At 35.8% G+C, this 19,849-nt stretch overlaps 2 protein-coding genes across 4 annotated transcripts; one reads left to right on the forward strand and one right to left on the reverse strand.

Annotated features, from left to right (window-relative positions):
• Positions 1-1,225: 1,225 nt before the first annotated feature.
• On the forward strand, positions 1,226-10,471 carry LOC113044033 (polycystin-2). 3 transcript variants are annotated; one of them, XM_026203623.1, is made up of 15 exons: positions 1,226-1,415; positions 1,651-2,014; positions 2,958-3,071; positions 3,471-3,604; positions 3,700-3,950; positions 4,046-4,270; positions 5,047-5,275; positions 5,375-5,545; positions 5,641-5,822; positions 6,521-6,641; positions 6,723-6,943; positions 7,036-7,153; positions 7,362-7,522; positions 7,633-7,780; positions 8,680-10,471. In XM_026203623.1, the coding sequence occupies exons 1-15, from the start codon at positions 1,410-1,412 to the stop codon at positions 8,905-8,907; spliced, it is 2,673 nt and encodes an 890-aa protein (XP_026059408.1). In that variant the 5' UTR covers positions 1,226-1,409; the 3' UTR covers positions 8,908-10,471. The 3 variants fall into 3 exon arrangements, with proteins under 3 accessions (XP_026059408.1, XP_026059407.1, XP_026059409.1); XM_026203622.1 differs by having other exon boundaries at positions 1,229-1,415; positions 7,359-7,522; XM_026203624.1 differs by having other exon boundaries at positions 1,229-1,411; positions 7,359-7,522.
• A 59-nt stretch (positions 10,472-10,530) lies between these two features.
• Positions 10,531-19,802, reverse strand: LOC113044041 (ATP-binding cassette sub-family G member 2-like). Its single transcript, XM_026203633.1, has 16 exons — positions 19,546-19,802; positions 19,158-19,388; positions 17,611-17,670; positions 17,333-17,447; positions 17,036-17,188; positions 16,706-16,863; positions 16,104-16,255; positions 15,568-15,669; positions 15,050-15,300; positions 13,199-13,281; positions 12,905-12,994; positions 12,192-12,316; positions 11,868-12,022; positions 11,707-11,796; positions 11,520-11,605; positions 10,531-11,303 (listed from the first exon to the last, which is right to left on the reverse strand). The coding sequence occupies exons 2-16, from the start codon at positions 19,367-19,369 to the stop codon at positions 11,156-11,158; spliced, it is 1,980 nt and encodes a 659-aa protein (XP_026059418.1). The 5' UTR covers positions 19,370-19,388; positions 19,546-19,802; the 3' UTR covers positions 10,531-11,155.
• Between the last annotated feature and the right edge of the window lie 47 nt (positions 19,803-19,849).

Consider the following 19,849-nt stretch of genomic DNA (forward strand, 5'->3'; position numbering starts at 1 on the left):
TAAATTGTATGAAGCCTATGTTTAGCATGCTGAAAGGTAGCAGTTAAAGTTGTAAAACGAGGAACTTCCAATTTTTAGAAACCTGAATAGCCATCGCAGGCCTGCCCACTATTGGCTTAACCACCCCTGATCCCTTATTATTAAACACAAATCGGTCGGGCTATACTGAATACCAGAAAAAAACAATAGACTTGATTGCATACTGAACGAGTCTCATATTTCACACAGTCTCTGTCAATGAATGCAAATGGGGCCAACAATTCAGTGGTTCAGACATTTACATAACACACCAATGGAGATGTATTTGTATACCTCTTTGAATTGTGTAAATATTATATGCTCTGTGCATGTCAAACTCACCCAAGCTTTTTTTAGGCCTGTATGTCAGATGTAGAATACAAGCAGTAGGCCTATTTACAGTATTGACATTTTTTTTACAAGCACAACGCTGAAAGTAATTCATTATAATAAATGAATTATTTAATACTAATAATTAGGCATAATTAGTAAAGCATGACATTAATGACCAGATTTGTCATATATAGTCACTTGTAATCTACATGAATGACAGAAAATTAGATTTATTGAAAAAAGCTTATACACTCAAAAACCAAAAGGTTCCAGAAGGGGGTTTTCACATGGATGCCATTGAAGAACCATTCTGAATTTCTAGTTCTTAGTATAAAGAACATTTATAGTTTATAGAACCATTTTCGAAGTATTTATAGTATTAGGCCTACTCTTATAAATGACAAACTAATAACTCCATATTGAAGTAAAACATTTTGTTTGTATATATTTAAAGCCTAATATTTAAAACTTCACTGGTAATTAACTGATATAAAGGTAAGATAAATGGCTCTAGATATAGTTCATTACTTTCTAAAGCCAAATCGCACTTGCATATATTTGAAAGTATTTTTATTTGATCTTTTGATTGGTTCAACGAACTGTCAATCAGACTTCCGCATCCAATCCTAGAGAGGGGGGGGGGATATCTTGTTGCCAGGCAGCAAGAGTCCAAATTAAAACAGTTACACATGTAACAAATGTAAACTCACTCTTTTAGACCTAATGATACAAATGTATTGTAATTGTTTTAAAACGGTTTTAACCGATTCACAAATTAACTGAAAGATGTGTAAACTATTTACAAAATCGTTCATTAATTACGTTTGTATTAAAAGCGCGTTGTAATGATGTTGTGTCAGAACTGAGAGTGTGGGGGACAGAGAGGGAGGAGCCGCACTAAAGAAGGCTGATGTTTTAGTTTCCAGAGGTTGATGTCAGTGTAACTGGATTCCTCCAGTCTGGAAACAACTGGGAACAAGATGGCTGTTGAGGGTGGACTGGAAAACTGCTTTTCCAAACTCTCACAGAAGCTGGACTGAAGCCACCCAGAGAAAAACATGCAAGTATAAACTATTCTTATATTTCGATGCGTCTCTTTTTCCACACGAATACCTTCACTGCGTTTTTGTTGTTGTGGAAGTTTTCACTCGGATTTCATCGTAAAAGTAGATTTCGAGTTTTTAAAAGCTGAAACAATAGCTGTTCAATAACTCTGACTTGACGGAAATCAAGTTCGAGACTTTCTGTTAGTGTTTAGTGTTAAAGAGCGACTAAAATGAAGACGTTTGTTTCTGTTAGGTTACTGTAAATGACACGATGAGCTCCAGTCGCGTCCGTCCTCAAGCACCGCAGGCCTCTCCGCCTTACGAAGGGATCGAGATGGAAAAGATGCATCATGAAGAGGTGGGCCTCGGAGTGCCCGATGAGAGCCCCTCTCCACCCACCTCCAGCTCCAGACAGGCGTGGAGCCGGGATAACCCAGTGTTCGAGCCGGAGGAGGGGATGATGGAGGCGGACTGGCCTCCTGCGAGCCCCGGCCGGAGGTCTGTGTCCACGGCGTCCAGCAGCAGCATCAGTGCGCGGATCAACAGAGGACTGTATCCAACTCCACCAGCACAAGAACACCGCAGCTGTGGGAAGAGGATACTGGAGAAAATGAGAGGTCAAACTTCTGCTAGCATTACTGTGGTTATGTTTCACTACACTGAAGATACAAACAACAAAACGATTAAAAAAATATAATAATAACCATCATCTGAATAAATAAGATTTCCATTGATGTATGGTTTGTTATGATAGGACGATATTTGGCTGAGATATAACTATTTGAGAATCTGGAATTTGAGGATGCACAAAAATCTAAATATTGAGAAAAAACTTTTAAAGTTCTTCAAATGAATTCTTAGCAATGCATATTACTAATAAAAAATTAAGATTTGATATATTTACGGTAGGAAATTGTAAATATTTTCATGGAACATGTTTTTTACTTAATATCCTAATGATTTTTGCCATAAAAGAAAAAGCAATAATTTTGACCCATACTGTATTGTTGGCTATTGTTACAAATTATATACAGTGCTACTTATGAGTGTTTTTGTGCTACAGGGTCTCATAGAGTAAAACTTTTAATAGCCTTGCAAGGATGGGTTACACTTCAGATAAAGTTGCTTTTTTTTGTATAAAGGGCAAAGATAATTTCTTTAGTAAAATGGTGAAAGGGTCTTATTTATAATTTTCTTAAATGAAGCATCCCAAAAATATGTACCATGGTTTTCACAAAAGGATCATTTGATACTGAACCCTTGAATAATGATGTTTAAAATTCATCTTTGCATCACAGGAATAAGTGATATTTAAAAATAAATAAAAAAATATTTAAATGTATTTAAAATGAATTATTTATTTTTTTAAAAGCCAATAATATTTCACAATATTACTGCAAAATAAGGGTTAAAACTAATTATTAAAACTATAGTTGGTCTGTATTTTTATTATTACCTAATCTTAATTTGTAAGTGAAAAGTGCCTAATCGTATAGCTAGGTAAGCATGATTTTGTGAATTAATGGAGGATTTCTTTTTTTTTTTTTTAATCTTTTTCAGTGCTGTGGGATACCCGTCTTTTGGGTGAGAGCAACAGCAACAGAGAGATGTACCTGAAAACCGTCCTACGAGAAATGATCACCTACATCCTCTTTCTGGTCACCCTCTGCATATGTACGTCGAATATCAGACAGTTTCATGCTTGAATATGTCAATGCATACCATGTTACATTAATATTTTTTATTCTTTTACATTTCCTTTGCCTAAATGTTAGAGTAATAGGAGAACTGCGAGATATAAAAATTGTGAGATTTAAAGTCAGAATTGTTAGAAAAAAGTCCGAATTGTGAGTTTTTATTTTGCAATTGTGACTTCAGATCTCGCAATTCTGACTTTATAACTCGCAATTGTGAGTTTATATCATGCAATTCTGAGAAAAAAAATAAACAATTGCAATAAACCATTTTTATTCAGTGGCAAAAAAAAACGGGCTTCCATACCAATACGCTCTACCATGTACAGAAACACAACATGCTATTCTGTTTAAAACACATTATTGATATTTGTATCAGTAACCTATGGAATGGTGAGCACCAACATGTACTACTACACCAAAGTCATGTCCCAACTCTTCTTGGATACACCGCTGACAAGCGGAGAACCGACGACCTTCAAGACCCTTTCAACCATGGAGGACTTCTGGAAAGTAATTATTCCACTGACTTGAATGCTCTTTAACAGTATGAAACTGCATATTAGTTCCAACTCCATCACAGATGTTAATGAAACCATTATCTGTAGTTCACAGAAGGCCCTTTTCTTGATGGCATGTACTGGGAGTTCTGGTACAACAGCAAGAGCCTCCCAGAAAACCAGAGTCTGATCTACTACGAGAACCTCCTGTTGGGCGTCCCACGTCTCCGGCAACTCAAAGTACGCAATGAGTCCTGTTCTGTCCATGAGGACCTGCGAGACGAGGTTTACGACTGCTACAGTGTCTATTCTCCTGCCAATGAGGACAAGTCACCATTCGGACCGAAGAATGGGACAGCGTATGTAATAATACACATATATCATGAACAATAAAATATTGGCTGATCTTTGGTCTTTTACTGGTAACAGTTTTGTTATTCTGTTTGTTTGTCAGGTGGAGGTACTCAGAGGAGAGCAGGCTGGGTGAGAGCAGTTACTGGGGTCAGGTGTCGACCTATGGCGGTGGTGGATACTACCAGGACCTGTCACGCACTCGAGAGAAGTCAGCCAATCAGCTGCAGGAGTTAAAAAACAACCTGTGGTTGGACCGTGGCACTAGAGCAGTGTTCCTGGACTTCTCCGTCTACAATGGCAACGTTAACCTGTTTTGTATTGTGAGGTAATGAACTGAAGCTGTGTTACAAGTGCATTAGATTTAATACTCAGTGTGGATTGTTACTATAAAAATGATTAAACCAAGAATACCAAATATTTCATTTTTGCAATTAATTATGCCCAAACCTTATAACATAGTCTCAATTTAACATATCAAGCTTTTTTTGTAAACATTTTGTACTTGTACTTAAAAAAAAAAAAAAAAAGGTTTCTTGATTGATTACATACTGAATTGTTACTGATAAATAACTATTTAAATGAAAATTAATAACTACATAGGTTTATATATAGTGTAGATTTAACATTCTTCTACTTTTCTAGCTTTTCTGTACTTTTTACTTCTAAAGTATGAAGAACCTTGGATTAAAGTTTAGTATTTGTGATGGTTTAATTTGCCCACCATTTGAACACTCTGTCTTGCATTTATTTAATTTAAATATATTATATCATTGAAAAAACTATTTAAGTGTAAAACATTACAACCAAAGATTGACAAACTCAAACTCAAGATTTTGGTGCTACAAATTAAGAGTTTGTTCCCTCATTTTAGTTAAATCCAGGCCACAATTTAACCGAAAAGAGGGAACAAATGAGCAAATTATGAGAACGAATTAGTAACATGACTATGCAGTGTACTTAAAACAAGAGCTAATTATTAAAAATAAATTATAATTATTTTATGTAATAAAATATAGCATAACTTTAGCATCCATGCTTTACTTTTCTTGACTTCATATACGAGGTTTCCTCAAAGATCTGTCACTTTCTGCTTTGCTGCAGGTTGCTGTTGGAGTTTCCAGCCACAGGTGGCGCTGTGACCTCCTGGCAGTTCCAGACGGTGCGTCTCATCCGGTATGTGTCCAGCTGGGACTACTTTGTGGGCATGTGTGAAGTGGCCTTCTGCGTCTTTGTGCTGTATTACCTGGTGGAAGAAGTTCTAGAGATCCGCCTGCATCGTTTGCGTTACTTCAAGAGCCTGTGGAACTGCTTGGATGTTCTCATCGTCGCAGTAGGTCAAAGTTCATAATGATAGATATTTGTGGTTTACTCCAGCCACTACTGACTGTGACACCTTGGTTTTTGTTCATCTTGTTCATCATCGTCACAGCTCAGCGTTCCAGCCATCATTATGAACATCTGCAGAACGTCAGCGGTCAGTCACAGACTTCACTTCCTGTTGGAGAACCACAGCACATACCCCAACTTTGAGCCGCTTGCTCGCCTCCAGGTTCACTTCAACAACCTGGCTGCCGTCATTGTCTTCCTCTCATGGGTGAAGGTGAGGTCTCGTCTCAATATCTGACATGTACAAAAACATGTTTTTTTGTTGTTGTCGTTTCATCAAAATACAGCCATCTTGCTTTTTCCCCACAGCTTTTTAAGTTCATTAATTTCAACAAGACCATGAATCAGCTGTCCACCACCATGTCACGCTGTGCCAAGGACCTGATGGGCTTCGCCATCATGTTTTTCATCGTGTTCCTGGCCTACGCTCAGCTGGCGTATTTAGTGTTTGGAACTCAAGTCAACGACTTCAGCACCTTCCAGGCCTGCATGTGAGTTGTGGAGGCATCTAAATAACCAAAAATATACTTCGAATATAGTATTATATAAATAATAATATGTAATAATACACAAAAACATGATGATAATTAGTTGTTAGCTATTTTGAAAAATTAAATACAAGATTAAATCCATCATGCATACATTCGAAATGCATGCTATAGATATTACGGTGTATGATTTTACATATTTAAACTTTTTTTTTTTTTAAATAAAATGTAATTTAACTACAGTCCCTGCATTACATTTTGTTACTATTATTTATTCATTTTTTTTGCGGATGTTAGAACAAAGAACAGAAGGGCCACTTTTATTTTTATTTATTTTGTATTTATGAATGAATATTTGATTTCAGTTATTCATTTAATTATAAATCAATACATTTAGTTAGTACTTTTAAAGGGATAGTCCACCCAAAATGAAAGTTCTGTCATGGTTTACTCACCATCAAGCTTTTAATATGAAAAAAAAAAGGAAGCCAATGGGGAACAGCAACTGTTTGATTACCCACATTCTTGAAAATATCTTTTGTGTTCAACAGAAGAAAGAAACTCATACAGGTTTAGAACAGCTTGGAAATGATCACCAAATTAAAAGTTTGGTGTGAACTGTCCCTTTAAGACAATTTGTTTTCCAAATATTGTGATACTTTATGAATATTACTAATGTTGGTGGTTTCTGTTGCTCACAGTTTCACACAGTTCCGGATCATTCTGGGAGATTTTGACTTCTCAGAAATCGAGGAGGCCGATAGCGTGCTGGGCCCGATTTACTTCACCACCTTTGTGTTCTTCATCTTCATGATTCTACTGGTAAACACAAACATAAATCACACGAGATCAATCCTAAATGTGCAAATGCTCGTGTTTTACTGGGCCTTTTGTTTTGTTCAGAATATGTTCTTGGCCATCATCAATGACACTTACTCTGAGGTGAAAGCTGACATGGCCCAGCAGAGGTCAGAGATGGATATCACAGACCTCATCAAGAAGAGCTACAACAGGGCGATGGTCAAACTCAAGCTGAAGAAGACCTCCATCAATGACATCCCAGACAGTTTACACCAGGCTGCAGGCAAACTCAGCTTCGATGAGCTCCGGCAGGACCTCAGAGGGTGAGAAACGTGTACCCCCACTGTATGATGCAGATTAAACCTCTCGCAAAATGGACATAACTTTCAACTGTTTTATATGCATCTGTGCACAGAAAGGGCCATTCGGATGCTGAGATTGAAGCCATTTTTGCCAAGTATGACCTTGACGGAGATCAGGAACTGACAGAACACGAGCACCAGCAAATGAGAGATGACTTGGAGAAAGAGAGAGTGAGTGAAAAACTAATGCTACAGGATCTCGTACGATTAGTATTGTTGTTGTTTTTTAATTCAAGGTACACATAATGTACAGGTCTTGTTATCCTTGGGAACCGAACCCATGACCTTCTGAACACAGTTAAATCATGTCAAATAAAGAAGCAAATTGCTAAATGACACTGAGACGGATGCTTAGTATCTGTTGAACACTCGCCAGGAGGACTTGGATCTGGAGCACAGTTCGCTGCCCAGGCCAGTGAGTGGGCGGAGCTTCTCGCGTAGCCAGGATGACTCCGAGGAGGACGATGATGAGGACAGTGGACACAGCTCTCGTCGCCGTGGCAGCAGCTCAGGGGGCGTGTCATACGAGGAGTTCCAAGTGTAAACATCGCCTGTCACTCAATATCTTTTAGCTAGGATTACGCTTTCACAATATATTGAATGTTTGAGCTGTAAATAAAAGGTTCCCTGTGCTGATTGTGGCCCATCAGGCTCGTGCGTCGAGTGGACCGCATGGAGCACTCCATCGGCAGCATCGTGTCAAAGATCGACGCCGTCATCGTGAAGTTAGAGGCCATGGAGAGAGCCAAGATGAAGAGGAGAGATGTGCTCGGACGGATCCTGGATGGAGTCATGGAGGTGATGATAAAAAAAAGTTTCACTTGAAAAAAATGTGGGCATTTATATATTTTTTTATATATATTTTACACACAAGTCAAAGTCTCAAATAATTATTCAATGTCACTTATGCTCAGCAAGTCTGCATTTATTTGATTAGCAATACAGTAAAAAAAAAAAATGGTATTGTGAAATTATTTTTACAATTTAAATTAACTTCTCTTTGAATACATTTAAAATGTAGTTTATTCCCAAGATTTTAGAGCATCACTACACCAGTCTTCAGTGTCACATGATCCTTCAGAAATCATTCTGATATGATCATTTGGTGCTCAATTATTAAAAAGATGCTTATTATTCAGCAGTTTCAGTTTTGAAAAGTTTTTGCCGCTTAATATTTTTTTGGTAAATTTGAATGTTAAAAGAACAGCATTTAACATAATTGAAATATAAATATTTTGTAAATTAATCATTTGTGTTGAATAAAACTATTTAAAATAGAAAAATAAAATTTTCCAACCTTTTGCTTTTTAGTGTACATTTTGTTTAATAGTTGATTTTATATCTATATCTATCTATCTATATATATATAATTTTTTTTTTTTTTTCACATTATTAGTTAAATTACTATTTACTTTAAAAAATATTTAGAATATTCCAACATAATTTACTACTCAATAGAAATGTAATCATATATACAATATACATTACTGTCGAGTTGCATTTTTGCTTTTAGACAAATTATTTGTCAGGACATGGAGATAACTTGTGTTGGGACTGTGCTTTATGATTCCCAAAAAAGCGTTAAAGATAGTAGGTTTTTAGGTTTTGAGACACAACTTTAGTCATTTTTATGTTTAATTGTTGATTAGACCAATATATTGTAGCATACATTAAGAAGTCTAATTTGATTCTCTCAGGACGAGAGGATGGGCCGAGATCCAGAGCTGCACCGAGAGCACATGGACAAGCTGGTGAGAGAAGAGCTGGAGCGCTGGGAGTCTGATGACACCATGTCACAGGTGAGCCACCATCAGGCCACTCCCATCATCCCGTCTGCTCAGCTCCGCCCACGCAGCTCCCGCTCACCATCCTCACTGTCCAACGAGGGTCCAGATGGAGCGGCCAGTGGGGCTGCCAACATGTGAAGGGTTTTAATTGTAAAAACATTCCTACAGATCATGAAGTCCACAATTTGTTCTCCAGTGCCATGCCTGGTGCAGTGCACTGGGCAAAATTTACTTAAACAGTATTAAAGGTCCGTCCCAAAGCCACAGTATTAAGTTAAATAGTAATAACTATTAATAAATAAACATTAAGAGTTAAATAGTCCTGCAAAAAGCTATTTATTTGGGTTTCTTTATATTAAAGTTAAAATGGGCTTTATGATGCAAAAGTTGAGATAAATGGAGTTTTTTTTTAGTTCTAAAACACAGTTTCCTTATTATTTAATAAAAACATTTTTTTTGAATATGTTATTGAAATAAATTAGATTTTAAGGTCAGTCAGTGGAAGCTTAACTTTGGTTTGCCCATAATAACCAGGTACATTTAAATGCATTTTGAAATTGATGTACATTTAGCTTTTTTCAGCAATCTTAGCTATTATTACTTCTATTCAGTATATTATTTTCCTATCAAGCTATAACTAATTTACTGTATGCATTGATCCCAAAATTGCAATACATTAGTAATGGCTGTTAAGCAAAAAAAAAAAATAGTTAAATTAATGCATCTATGTGAACCTAACAGTCACAAAAAATTACCTTGTCACCATCTGGTTGGAAGTCATTGGCTTGGGAAAGTATATAAGAAGTACATTTGATCACATTTTTTGTACTGTATCCTGCGATGGTTGAATGCAGTGCTTACAGTGTGGATGAAACGCAGTATAGATATGCATTATTCTCACTAACCTACAATATTAAAGTCCATTTTCATCCATAATGAAGAAACCAGATGGAAAGCTTACAGTAATGAAGGAAATAATGTTCAACAAGGATCAGTATATATATATATATATATATATATAAAGGGAAAATAGCTATTCTTACACACAATTATACCTTACAATGCATCTCTTACATGAGAAGTAAACATTCATAATTTTCAAACAGTGAAGGTGGTCGCACAAAACTTTATATATAAACTATGCATTTGGTAATCAGCTTTTGTGCATTTTTCCCTCAGTTTGCTTTGCATATTTTGCAGTTCACATCTTGTTTTAGTACAAGCGTGGCATGTTTTGTTTAACATATATACGTAAATGTATTTTTAATAATTATGATTCTTAAATCATTTTGATACTTTAACAAACTTCGATTTGGAGTGCATCTGATTTCATGGGAAACCCATGTACTATTTGTCTTAAGGTTGGATTTACAGAGCTTTTCATGATTCCCTAAATGTAAAGTGTATAGTTTCTGCACAACTAGCATCAGCAAACTGCTAAAATAATTGTTTTCATAAGTTGTATAAATATACAGTCAGACAGGTAACCACTTGTGCCAGATGTGATATGTTGGGTCGCTCAAATCAGTGTTTGGTGCTGCTTAAGAAACAGAAATTACACACTTCTTCTGAAAGCTTAAGAAAAAGGTCAAAAAACTTTTTTGTTCAATTTCCTCTAACTCTGTATGGTACTCTGTTGTTGTCAGATTCTATTACAGTTTAATATGACAGTCTTTCAAAATAAAATCCATTCAGACTCAAATCATGTGCTCATTATTTGGCTTGATCCCAGTCATAATGCCCTCTAACAAAGTGACTATATGATCTGTACAATAGGGATATTGTGTAGTTATCAGCATAGCCACCAAGTTTACTAGCTTTTATCCATGGTTTTAGCATTGTTAATGTGGATTAGGCCACATTAAGACCAGTTACACGGATTATGAAGGAGCGAGTCGTACCAGGCCTGTGACTGAAGGAACAATGAAAGAGTTGACAAAATATTTACATTGAACTTAATCATTTCAGTGAAGGTAACAATGTAATCTTATGAAATGCTCTTATTTAGGATATCTTGTTTTTTTCTAATAAACTAATAATGTTTCGATGTATTAGTACACTAACAATCAACATGAAACATTCACATAAAACCCATTTTATTCCACTAATGCAATACGTTCGAACAGAATAAGAAAGAAAAGTAAATTTAGGGACACATTGATTACCAGAAAAATAATGTGAACTGATTAACTATTCACGGTAAGGCCGGACATGATGTGTTTTTGTAAAGTAAAGAGAGCTGATTTTACTATGAATTCTACAGTCTTGAATTTGGGACGAGATCAGTATAGAAATCCCATCCCATCTACCAAAATTATATTGTAAGATAGCAGAATTGAGTGTGTTAATGTGTGATGATTCTTAAAGCCAACAATAATCGGAACATTTACGAGAATTTCGGAATGAATCGGAGCTTGATGTAAGCGATGATGAGAAAAATCAAAGTCATGAGCGCAAGTGCTATGTGGTTGTGCCATAAACCCCAGGATGAGTAATCGATTCCTTGGAACGCCAGATGCTGTTCTCCTGTGCACCTGTCAAATATTATGCAATAGAAGATTATGCTGAAATATACGCTACCATCACACTGACACCAAAATTAAGTTTTTTAACTAATTAGTAAGATAAAGTGGCATAGTTAGGTGGCACTACTTGCACGGCAACCTTACACAATATATACAATTCTAAATATCTCTAAGTGCAAAACCAAACTTATTAGAAGACTAATATATACATATGTTTTTACATACATGAGGATGTCAGCAGCAGGGCTGCTCATCACGGCGGAGACATTCCCACAAAACTTCAGCCCCACAAACTCATTTATCTCCAATGCCTGTTCAAAGGATTAGACGTTCCTCAACCATCATTAAAATATTATCTCAACAGAAAGTCTTTTAGTCACTCGGATGTAGGGCCAGAAGCGGAAGTTCATACCTCGAGTCCATAGCGAGGGATGCTGAGGTACTTCAGCCAGGACAGCCAGTCCATGATGCTCTTCAGGTTAACCAGCAGACCAGAGAAGATCTGGACACACATGCAATTCAAGTTCTGCGGTAAAAAGACTTGTTCTGAGGCGTGCGATTGTGTGAACTTGCCATCATGAAGATGAAGCTGATGGTCATGAAGATGTTGGCCACGGCCACCACTGATTGGTCAGCTGAGATGGCCATGGTCATGGACGCAGCTGCACAAGAAACCAGAATCACTGTCAACATGAAGATGAAGAATGCTGCCACTGTGGGTTTTAACCCTGTAAAACAAAGATTTCAACATATTAGAACATCCGCAAACGTGCACGCAGAAATACATTTGAATTAAAACTGTATAACGTTTACAGAAAACTGGTGGATCTTACAATTCAATTAAACAATTAAGACATTAAGCACTGTTTCTTTAAGGTATAATAATTTACAACATACCAATCATGAAATAAACAACAGCGGTGAAGAGTATGGTGGGGACTGTGCGCTGAGTGATGATGTCAGACAGGATCTTAGACAGGAAGTAGACAGACACTCTGTAGTATCCACTTGTGATTTCATGACTGCAAAAAAAAAAAAAAAAAAAAAGTTAATAAATAACATGCTAATTTAAACTGCAGAGGTGGAACAGATGCATCCAATCCATAGCTGTCCTGCATATAACACAGAATGAATCACAGAGATTAAGTAGAGAAATAATGCAAAAATATGTTAAAATATAGAAACTGTGAATTATGTATATAAATGTATTTAAAATAGAATAATCTTTAATTATATTTTCATTTATTAGAATTATATTTTTCATTTTTAAATTGTATATTTATTATATATATTATATTATATTAAAATAGCAGTAATAGTAAAAAAAAAACACTTCAATTGCATATTTAAAAAGTTGAAGGCAGAACCAAAACTGCATCAAAGCAGCTTTTTGATATTAGGGACAGAGACAGTTTTTTTTATGCAGCACTGCATTATTACAGATAATTTAGAGATCAAGGATATGCAAAAACAGAAATAAAATCACTCGCAAGAACCTTTCAGTTTCTCATTGTTTATGTCTGGTTATTTGCAGCATCTGATTCTCCGTAGTAGCAAATCAAATATTTCTTGAGCTTTTCTAAATGTCAAACAGGTGTTGAAGCACTCACATAAACAGTTTGCGCTCAGTGATGAAGAGTTCGGCAGCCGAAAGTGTGCTGAAACATTGATTCGTTGTGATGAAGAACAAAACACCAAACCTGGAAAGAAAATGGTGTCATTTGCATTTAATGATTCAATAGTAAATAGTAAATTGTAGTAATAGTAATATATATATAGTACAGGATTTGTGTACTTTGTCCAGAATAATGGGAAGCTTTATACATAGACACACACGGTTTTAATAAAAGCATTAAATAAAATAAAGTCACTCAATTCCATTTACTTAAGAACGATTATCTCACCTGTTTTGTATGCCACTCTGGTCATCTTTGACTCCATAGAAGATTGCACCAACAATGGCAGCCATGAGGGTCGTGACAGCCAGCTGCCAAAAATAAAGATCATAATTCAAGCAGTGTGCTTTAAACTGGTAATAAATGATTTGAATGTAATTGACACATGAACATGATTTTATTAAGATATTCCTTTGAAGGTAAATATAGAAATACGTAAAGAAATGCATAAGAAAAAACTACTAGCAAATCAAATTCAACCAGTGGCATGCACACACAAACAACTGAGATCATTTACTCAAAGCTAATGGGCAGAAGGAGTGACAGTCGTCACAATAATCTCTTAAAGAATATGATCATTGTGAAGAACAGTTGGCTAAGCAAATACAGCCGAGCTCTGGATGATAAACCACTCTCCAATCCTGATGTCGAGGCACCAGCACTCAACTAACTCCAGTCAGGTGATGGTCTGATAGACACCATCCTGTCACACTTGTGAGACGTTTCTCCACACTGCATGATGAGAAATCATATCACTTCAGATCCTCGAGGCGGGTGAGACCCAGATCACAATGGTCACCAAATCCGCTTAACTTTGACTTTGAGAAATTAGTCGAAAGCCTCTGGGAGCAATCAGCTGTTAATAATTTGATGGTATTTGGTGGTTAATGAGCATCTAAGTCTCTAGAAAGTCTCTTTTGAGGAAAATCTGGAGCGGGATGGTAGTTGGGAGGGAGGAAATGGATCTAAACCATTGGGCAATACATTTTTGTTTAGGGAAATTTGTCTTAAACTGAATGCTTGAATCTCATGAAAACAAAAGCTGGTTACAATGCAAAGGAATAAATTATTGTCACTTTATTTTATTTTAAATTAACATACCATTAACTATGACTTGCCTCAATTAACTCCTAATTTGCCTCTTATTTAAAGTTAGTAAGGTAGTTGTCAGATTTAGGTATTGGGTAGGAATAGGGATACTAATTATGGTTTGGCATAATAAGTGCTTTATAAGTACTAATAAACAGCCAATATTTTAATAATTGGCAGGCTAATAAGCAACTAGTTAATAGTAAAAATTTGTCCCTATATTAAAGGGTTACCAGAATTATGACAAAAGTCTATATTGGAACCATTAGATGACATTGTAACATTCTTTTTTTATAATAAATTTTTCATGTGTCTCAAGGTTTTGTTTTGTTTGTAATTACCATCACTCTCAATTTTCATACTACAATTCTCAGTACTGCAATACAGGAATAAAGTAAAAATTTATGCTAAGCATAATTGTACTAGAAGGCAGAAAATTATTGTTCTATAAGAAAATCATAATAGTCCTACAAAACAATTATTTTTTTAAAAAAAGCAGTACATTATATATCAAATATTTTAACATTTTTCTGGCATTACAGTAATAGGAACTAATGGACCTAATAACAGGCTTTATCTTCTTTATGCAAAATATGATTTCTTATTATACAAAAAAAAAAATCCATTTTGATTTTGGGGTTATATAGAAATTATGTCACCTACAGTAGCAGCAGAAATTATAAAATTAGAAATTATATTCAAATTAGAAATCTAAACTATTGACATTTTGATGTATTTTTAAATACAGCACTCTGTCGGTTTTGTGGTCACATTGCTTTAAAAGAATAAAATAAGAAGTTAATTTATATTTTTAGAAATTAATTAATATATATATATATATATATATATATATATATATATATATATATATATATATATATATATATATATATACACATACACACATACACACACACACACATATACATATATGCTTGTTAACAATTTAGAGGAAGGTCAGACAGACCAAAGCCATATATACGGTGGTACCTGTGCTACTGAAGTCTGAGGGTTCAGCATTAGATTCCAGAAGGTTCTCCACAACACCCAGTGGAGCTGGTGGAAGAACGAGCTGTTGTAGGTGATGGTGTGACCCTTGGCTCTGATGTTGTTGTCTTTGGCCCAGGTGATACGCTCTAGCTCCGCTTTGATGCTCCGTGCATAACTGCAGTTTCTGTACTTCTCCACCAGCTGATCCTCAATAGACTGCTGGCTGACGGCTGCCACTTCAAACTCAAAATCTGCCAACAGCATTACACATGATGTCATGTAAAGTTATACACAATTCATAATCTACAAATAGTTGACAACACTAATAATATATGAACCCAACAGCTTATGTTTTTTCTTATTTATGGCCAAATACTTTGTAAATGCCTTTTAACTAGAAGCAAGACATGTTATAGGCTATTGTTGAAAAGTTCTACATTACATTTCTGTTGAGGAAATCAATTGACAAGCGAATCTGGCTCCTCAAAATCCATTTAAATGGAAATATAACAAAGTACCTCCGTTATTGTGAATCTTTGTCATGTTGGCAGCAGCACAGCTTCCATTAATGATGTCCAAGAAGAAATCAGCCGGGTTATTATGAGCTTCACAGGCGTATCCTACAATATCAATTGGAAAAAACACCATTAAGCGAAGAAATATTAGTATTTAAAATATTGTATTTCTGTAAAACATTCACATCTTTTGACACTTGACAGATATTAGAACTAATAATATTTGAAACGGATAAGAATATAACTTTTAGTATGGAAGCCAATTTCCGCCACTAAAATAAAAAATAAAACAAGGTAATTGTGACTTTTTAATACAAAATTCTAGTAAAGTCACAATTCTGAGTTTCTTTTTTCTCGCAGTTGCAAGTTTATATCTCGCAATTTTGGCTTTCTTTTTCCTAAGAATTGAGAGTAATAAAGTCAAAATTGCGAGATATAAACTCGCAATTACCTTGTTTCATCAGTTCATTCAATCATTGGCGGAAATGGGCTTCCATACTTTTATAGATTTAAGTCATTGTATCTGTAAATTATTCTACCAATGTTGGCAAAGTAGTCTAGAGCATCTTGAGTGGGACCATGATAAACTTGTTTGCCGTTGACCAACAGGGTGAGGCTGTCAAAGAGCCGGTAAATGGAGTATCGCGGCTGATGAATAGACATGATAATGGTTCGCCCCTGACCGGCCATTCTGAAAACAAACAGGGTTGAGATAAAACAACAAATCAATACTTAAATTATAATTAATTTTGATAACATTTTATTTTAAGATGTCCTTGTTACATATTACATGTACTTACTTTTATTATAACAACAATACATTATGCATAATTACATGCAAGTAACCCTAAGCCAAAGCGAATCCTAACTCTTAACTATATAGTGCGTGCATGTTGTTAATTATTTAGTTAATTAAAATAGGAAGTTTGAATATATATTTTTAAAATCGTAATAAAGTTTTTAATGTATTTTGGAACAAATGAAGCCATGAGCAGAATATACTTTTTTCTAAAACATTATTAAAAAAATATCAAACTGACAACAAAACTTTTGAATGATATGATGACTTGCATATCTCAGAAATGGATACGGAGAACTGAAACTCAACCAATGGCTGCTTAATTTGACAGAAGATACAGACCTCTTCAGCAGCAGGAGCACAGAATAAGCTGTGCTGGCGTCCAGACCAGTGGTGGGCTCGTCCAGAAACAGCACAGAGGGGTCTATGATCAGCTCCATCCCAATGCTGGTCCTCTTCCTCTCGCCACCTGAGATACCTCGGATCAGCTGCGTGCCCACCTGTAAAAACATATACACTTATGGTTTATCTACTTTGTAATGGGACACGAGTGAGATTCTGTGTAATATCAGACATGATAGAACTAAATGAAGATTAAAAATGGCAAATAATATGGAGATTGCTTACATAATTTTATATATATATAAAAATATATTATGCATACTATTTCACCTTTGCATCAGCGACTTTGTTGAGGGCCAGCTCTGAGATGAGGTGGTTCACTCTCGCCTCTTTCTCTTTTGGACTGATTTGGGAAGACAAACGTAGCGCGGCTGAGAAACAGAGGTTTTCTCTCACCGTCAGAGTCCCCATCACTATGTCATCCTTAACACATAACCACAAATGTTGTAGATAATGTATTGATATGGTCAACAAGAAAACTTCATTCAGAATCCCAATATACGATCCTACACCTTAAAAGCATTTATGCATCAAAAAGTTCTCACATCTCAATATAGTGCATTGTACCTGGACAACATAACCAGAAAGACATTTGAAATTAGGTGGCTGTGGGGCTCCATTGATGAGAACTTCACCAGAGAGTCCCACAGGATCCTTCCGGGCTGCAAGTACATCTAAAAAACTGAAAGAGAGAGAGAGAAGCGGACGATAATGATGTTTCTTTAGCATTCATCTAATTGATTCCACATTACTGGAGGAAACTAGTCAGGAGATATTCTCCAAAACCTTGATCCATTTGGCACCGATATCTTATTAGGATGTGTAGAAGTCAAATATGCACTCACGAAGATTTGCCACTTCCCGTAGGACCCAAAATAGCATTTAAACCAGGTCTCATGATCCCACTGAAAACGGACATAAAAATGAGATTATGTTCATGTCACTAGCTATGGAATTCATCAGGCACTGTGGAAAAAATGAGGTACGTAATTGCGCAGTTTAAAAGTAGAGAGCCATGTGTTGAGATGAATGCTGCCCATCTAAGCAATGGATCTGAATGTGAATGCATGGCTGACGAAACACTTGTTAAATCTGAAATGCTTATCAAACTATAATACTGTTAAAAGTAGGTCATCTAGACGCTGCTGAGACCCTCAGTTTAACTAAGTCTTTTATTAGGTCGAGATCACACTTGACTGCATTTAACCCCGGTGGCTTGTAAGCCAAGAGATCAAGAGATTAGAATCACAAACCCATTCTTAATATCATATAATTGACACTAACACTATGGAGAAGAATGCGCTTGGCTCTGGGAAATGGCAAGCTCATTTAATGCCTTTAAGCAGTTTTTCGGTTTTCTGCTGTCCATTGTTCTGCTGAAAACATTTTATTCAATTCAGGTTTATTTGTATAGTGCTTTTTACGATACAAATCAATGCAAAGCAATTAAGTTTCTACAATATTTAGTAGTAGCTTATACGTGTTGACTGTCAGTTTATGTGCATTTGACAGGAATTTTCAGAAAAATGTTTTCAAGACGTAGTCAACCAGACGATGATCATTATTAACAGCAATTATTATGTGATTGCATAGTAAGTAGCGATATTTGTTAGTTCTGTGTGTTGTTTCAGGGTTAGCATCATCTCATTTCATGCAGCACGTGTAAAAGGGTTTTATACAGAGGTTACAAGAGACCTTTGGTATGCTTCATGTTTCTATGAGGCCATGAGAAATGTCTTAAGATCCATAAAAGTCCCTGTTTTATTTTTACTGAATTATTTTTTTAATGCCAATGACCCCTAATCACATTGTGAGGCAAATATATTTTCAAATTTAGCATGTAAGCAACGTGTTCTTGAACGTGCACATGGCAAAGAAAGAGAAAATGCTTCACAAAATGATGCAAATTTATTTATGAACTAGGTTGGCAATAAAATAATTACAATGAATTGAATGATTTGAAAGCAGGACTGCTACTACAGCCATATGAGAACATTTGTACATTAGTGTTGTCATAGAAGGTCTTTTGAAGTCACAAGGAGAGAACCTTTTTAAATTCTTGTGTTTCTATGATATTTTTATGATGTCATAAGTGAGCCTTTTTAAATTCCTATGTTGCCATAGTGATAAAGTTCTTATGATGTCATAGATTTTTTTTCCCCCAATGATGCAAAAAGAGAACATTTTAATATTATTGATGTTAAATACTTGAATAGAACTAAGAGAATGATTGGGGGGGGGGGGGGGGGGTAAGAATTACAAGAACATCAGGAGCTCAAGTGTAAAAGATATTGAAAAGCGCCAATGGAAAATTAACCGTTGACATACTGAAGAGAGTATGAGCACTAATCATTTTTCATTGGATCTTTTTGTCTGTGTGTCATTGACTCACTTGAGGTCCACCAGAATCTCTTTATGGACTGTTGTCCTCCTGCAGATGGGTCCACTCTTCTGCTCCACTCTATAACGGATGCTGTGGAAACTGACAGTAGCTCCATGTTGCTTCTTTATGAGCTCCATGGCAATGACATTTGACCCAGACTTCCCATTTCTGCCCGTCTCTTCAGTGATTTGATCATGCTCAAAGACAGCATTATCAGTCATCTTCTGACAGGTTTTCTCCCTTAGAAAACATACGCAATATGATAAAGAGAAGAAATGCATTTAATTTGTATGTAGGCGCAAAAACAACAATGTAAGGGTTGCACTAAAATAAATATAGCACAAGTTTCAATTTACTGTATTAATTCAACATAGGTGAAACGGAGAAAGATGGTTACCTCCTCGCGCCGCTGCAGTGACTCCTGGACGTCTGGGGTTTAAGCTCTTCTCAGGAGTATCAGATTGGGGGAAACTATTCAAACCTGACTGTGCTCGAGGCAGTGAAGCAGAGATCTTATATAGATGGAGCGGAGGGAGGGATTTGGGGACAGCAATCAGGGTTTAAACCTCCTTTTCCTGTATTACATTTACTGGAACACAAAATACATGTTTAATAATGGAAAAAGATATGTTTTTTGAGACAAGCCTTTTAATGACTCCTTGAATATAATATTAAGTAGATAGGACAACAAATAAAGAGGC

The sequence above is a fragment of the Carassius auratus genome, chromosome 26, assembly GCF_003368295.1.
Source record: "Carassius auratus strain Wakin chromosome 26, ASM336829v1, whole genome shotgun sequence".
In the NCBI taxonomy this organism is placed as follows: domain Eukaryota; kingdom Metazoa; phylum Chordata; class Actinopteri; order Cypriniformes; family Cyprinidae; genus Carassius; species Carassius auratus.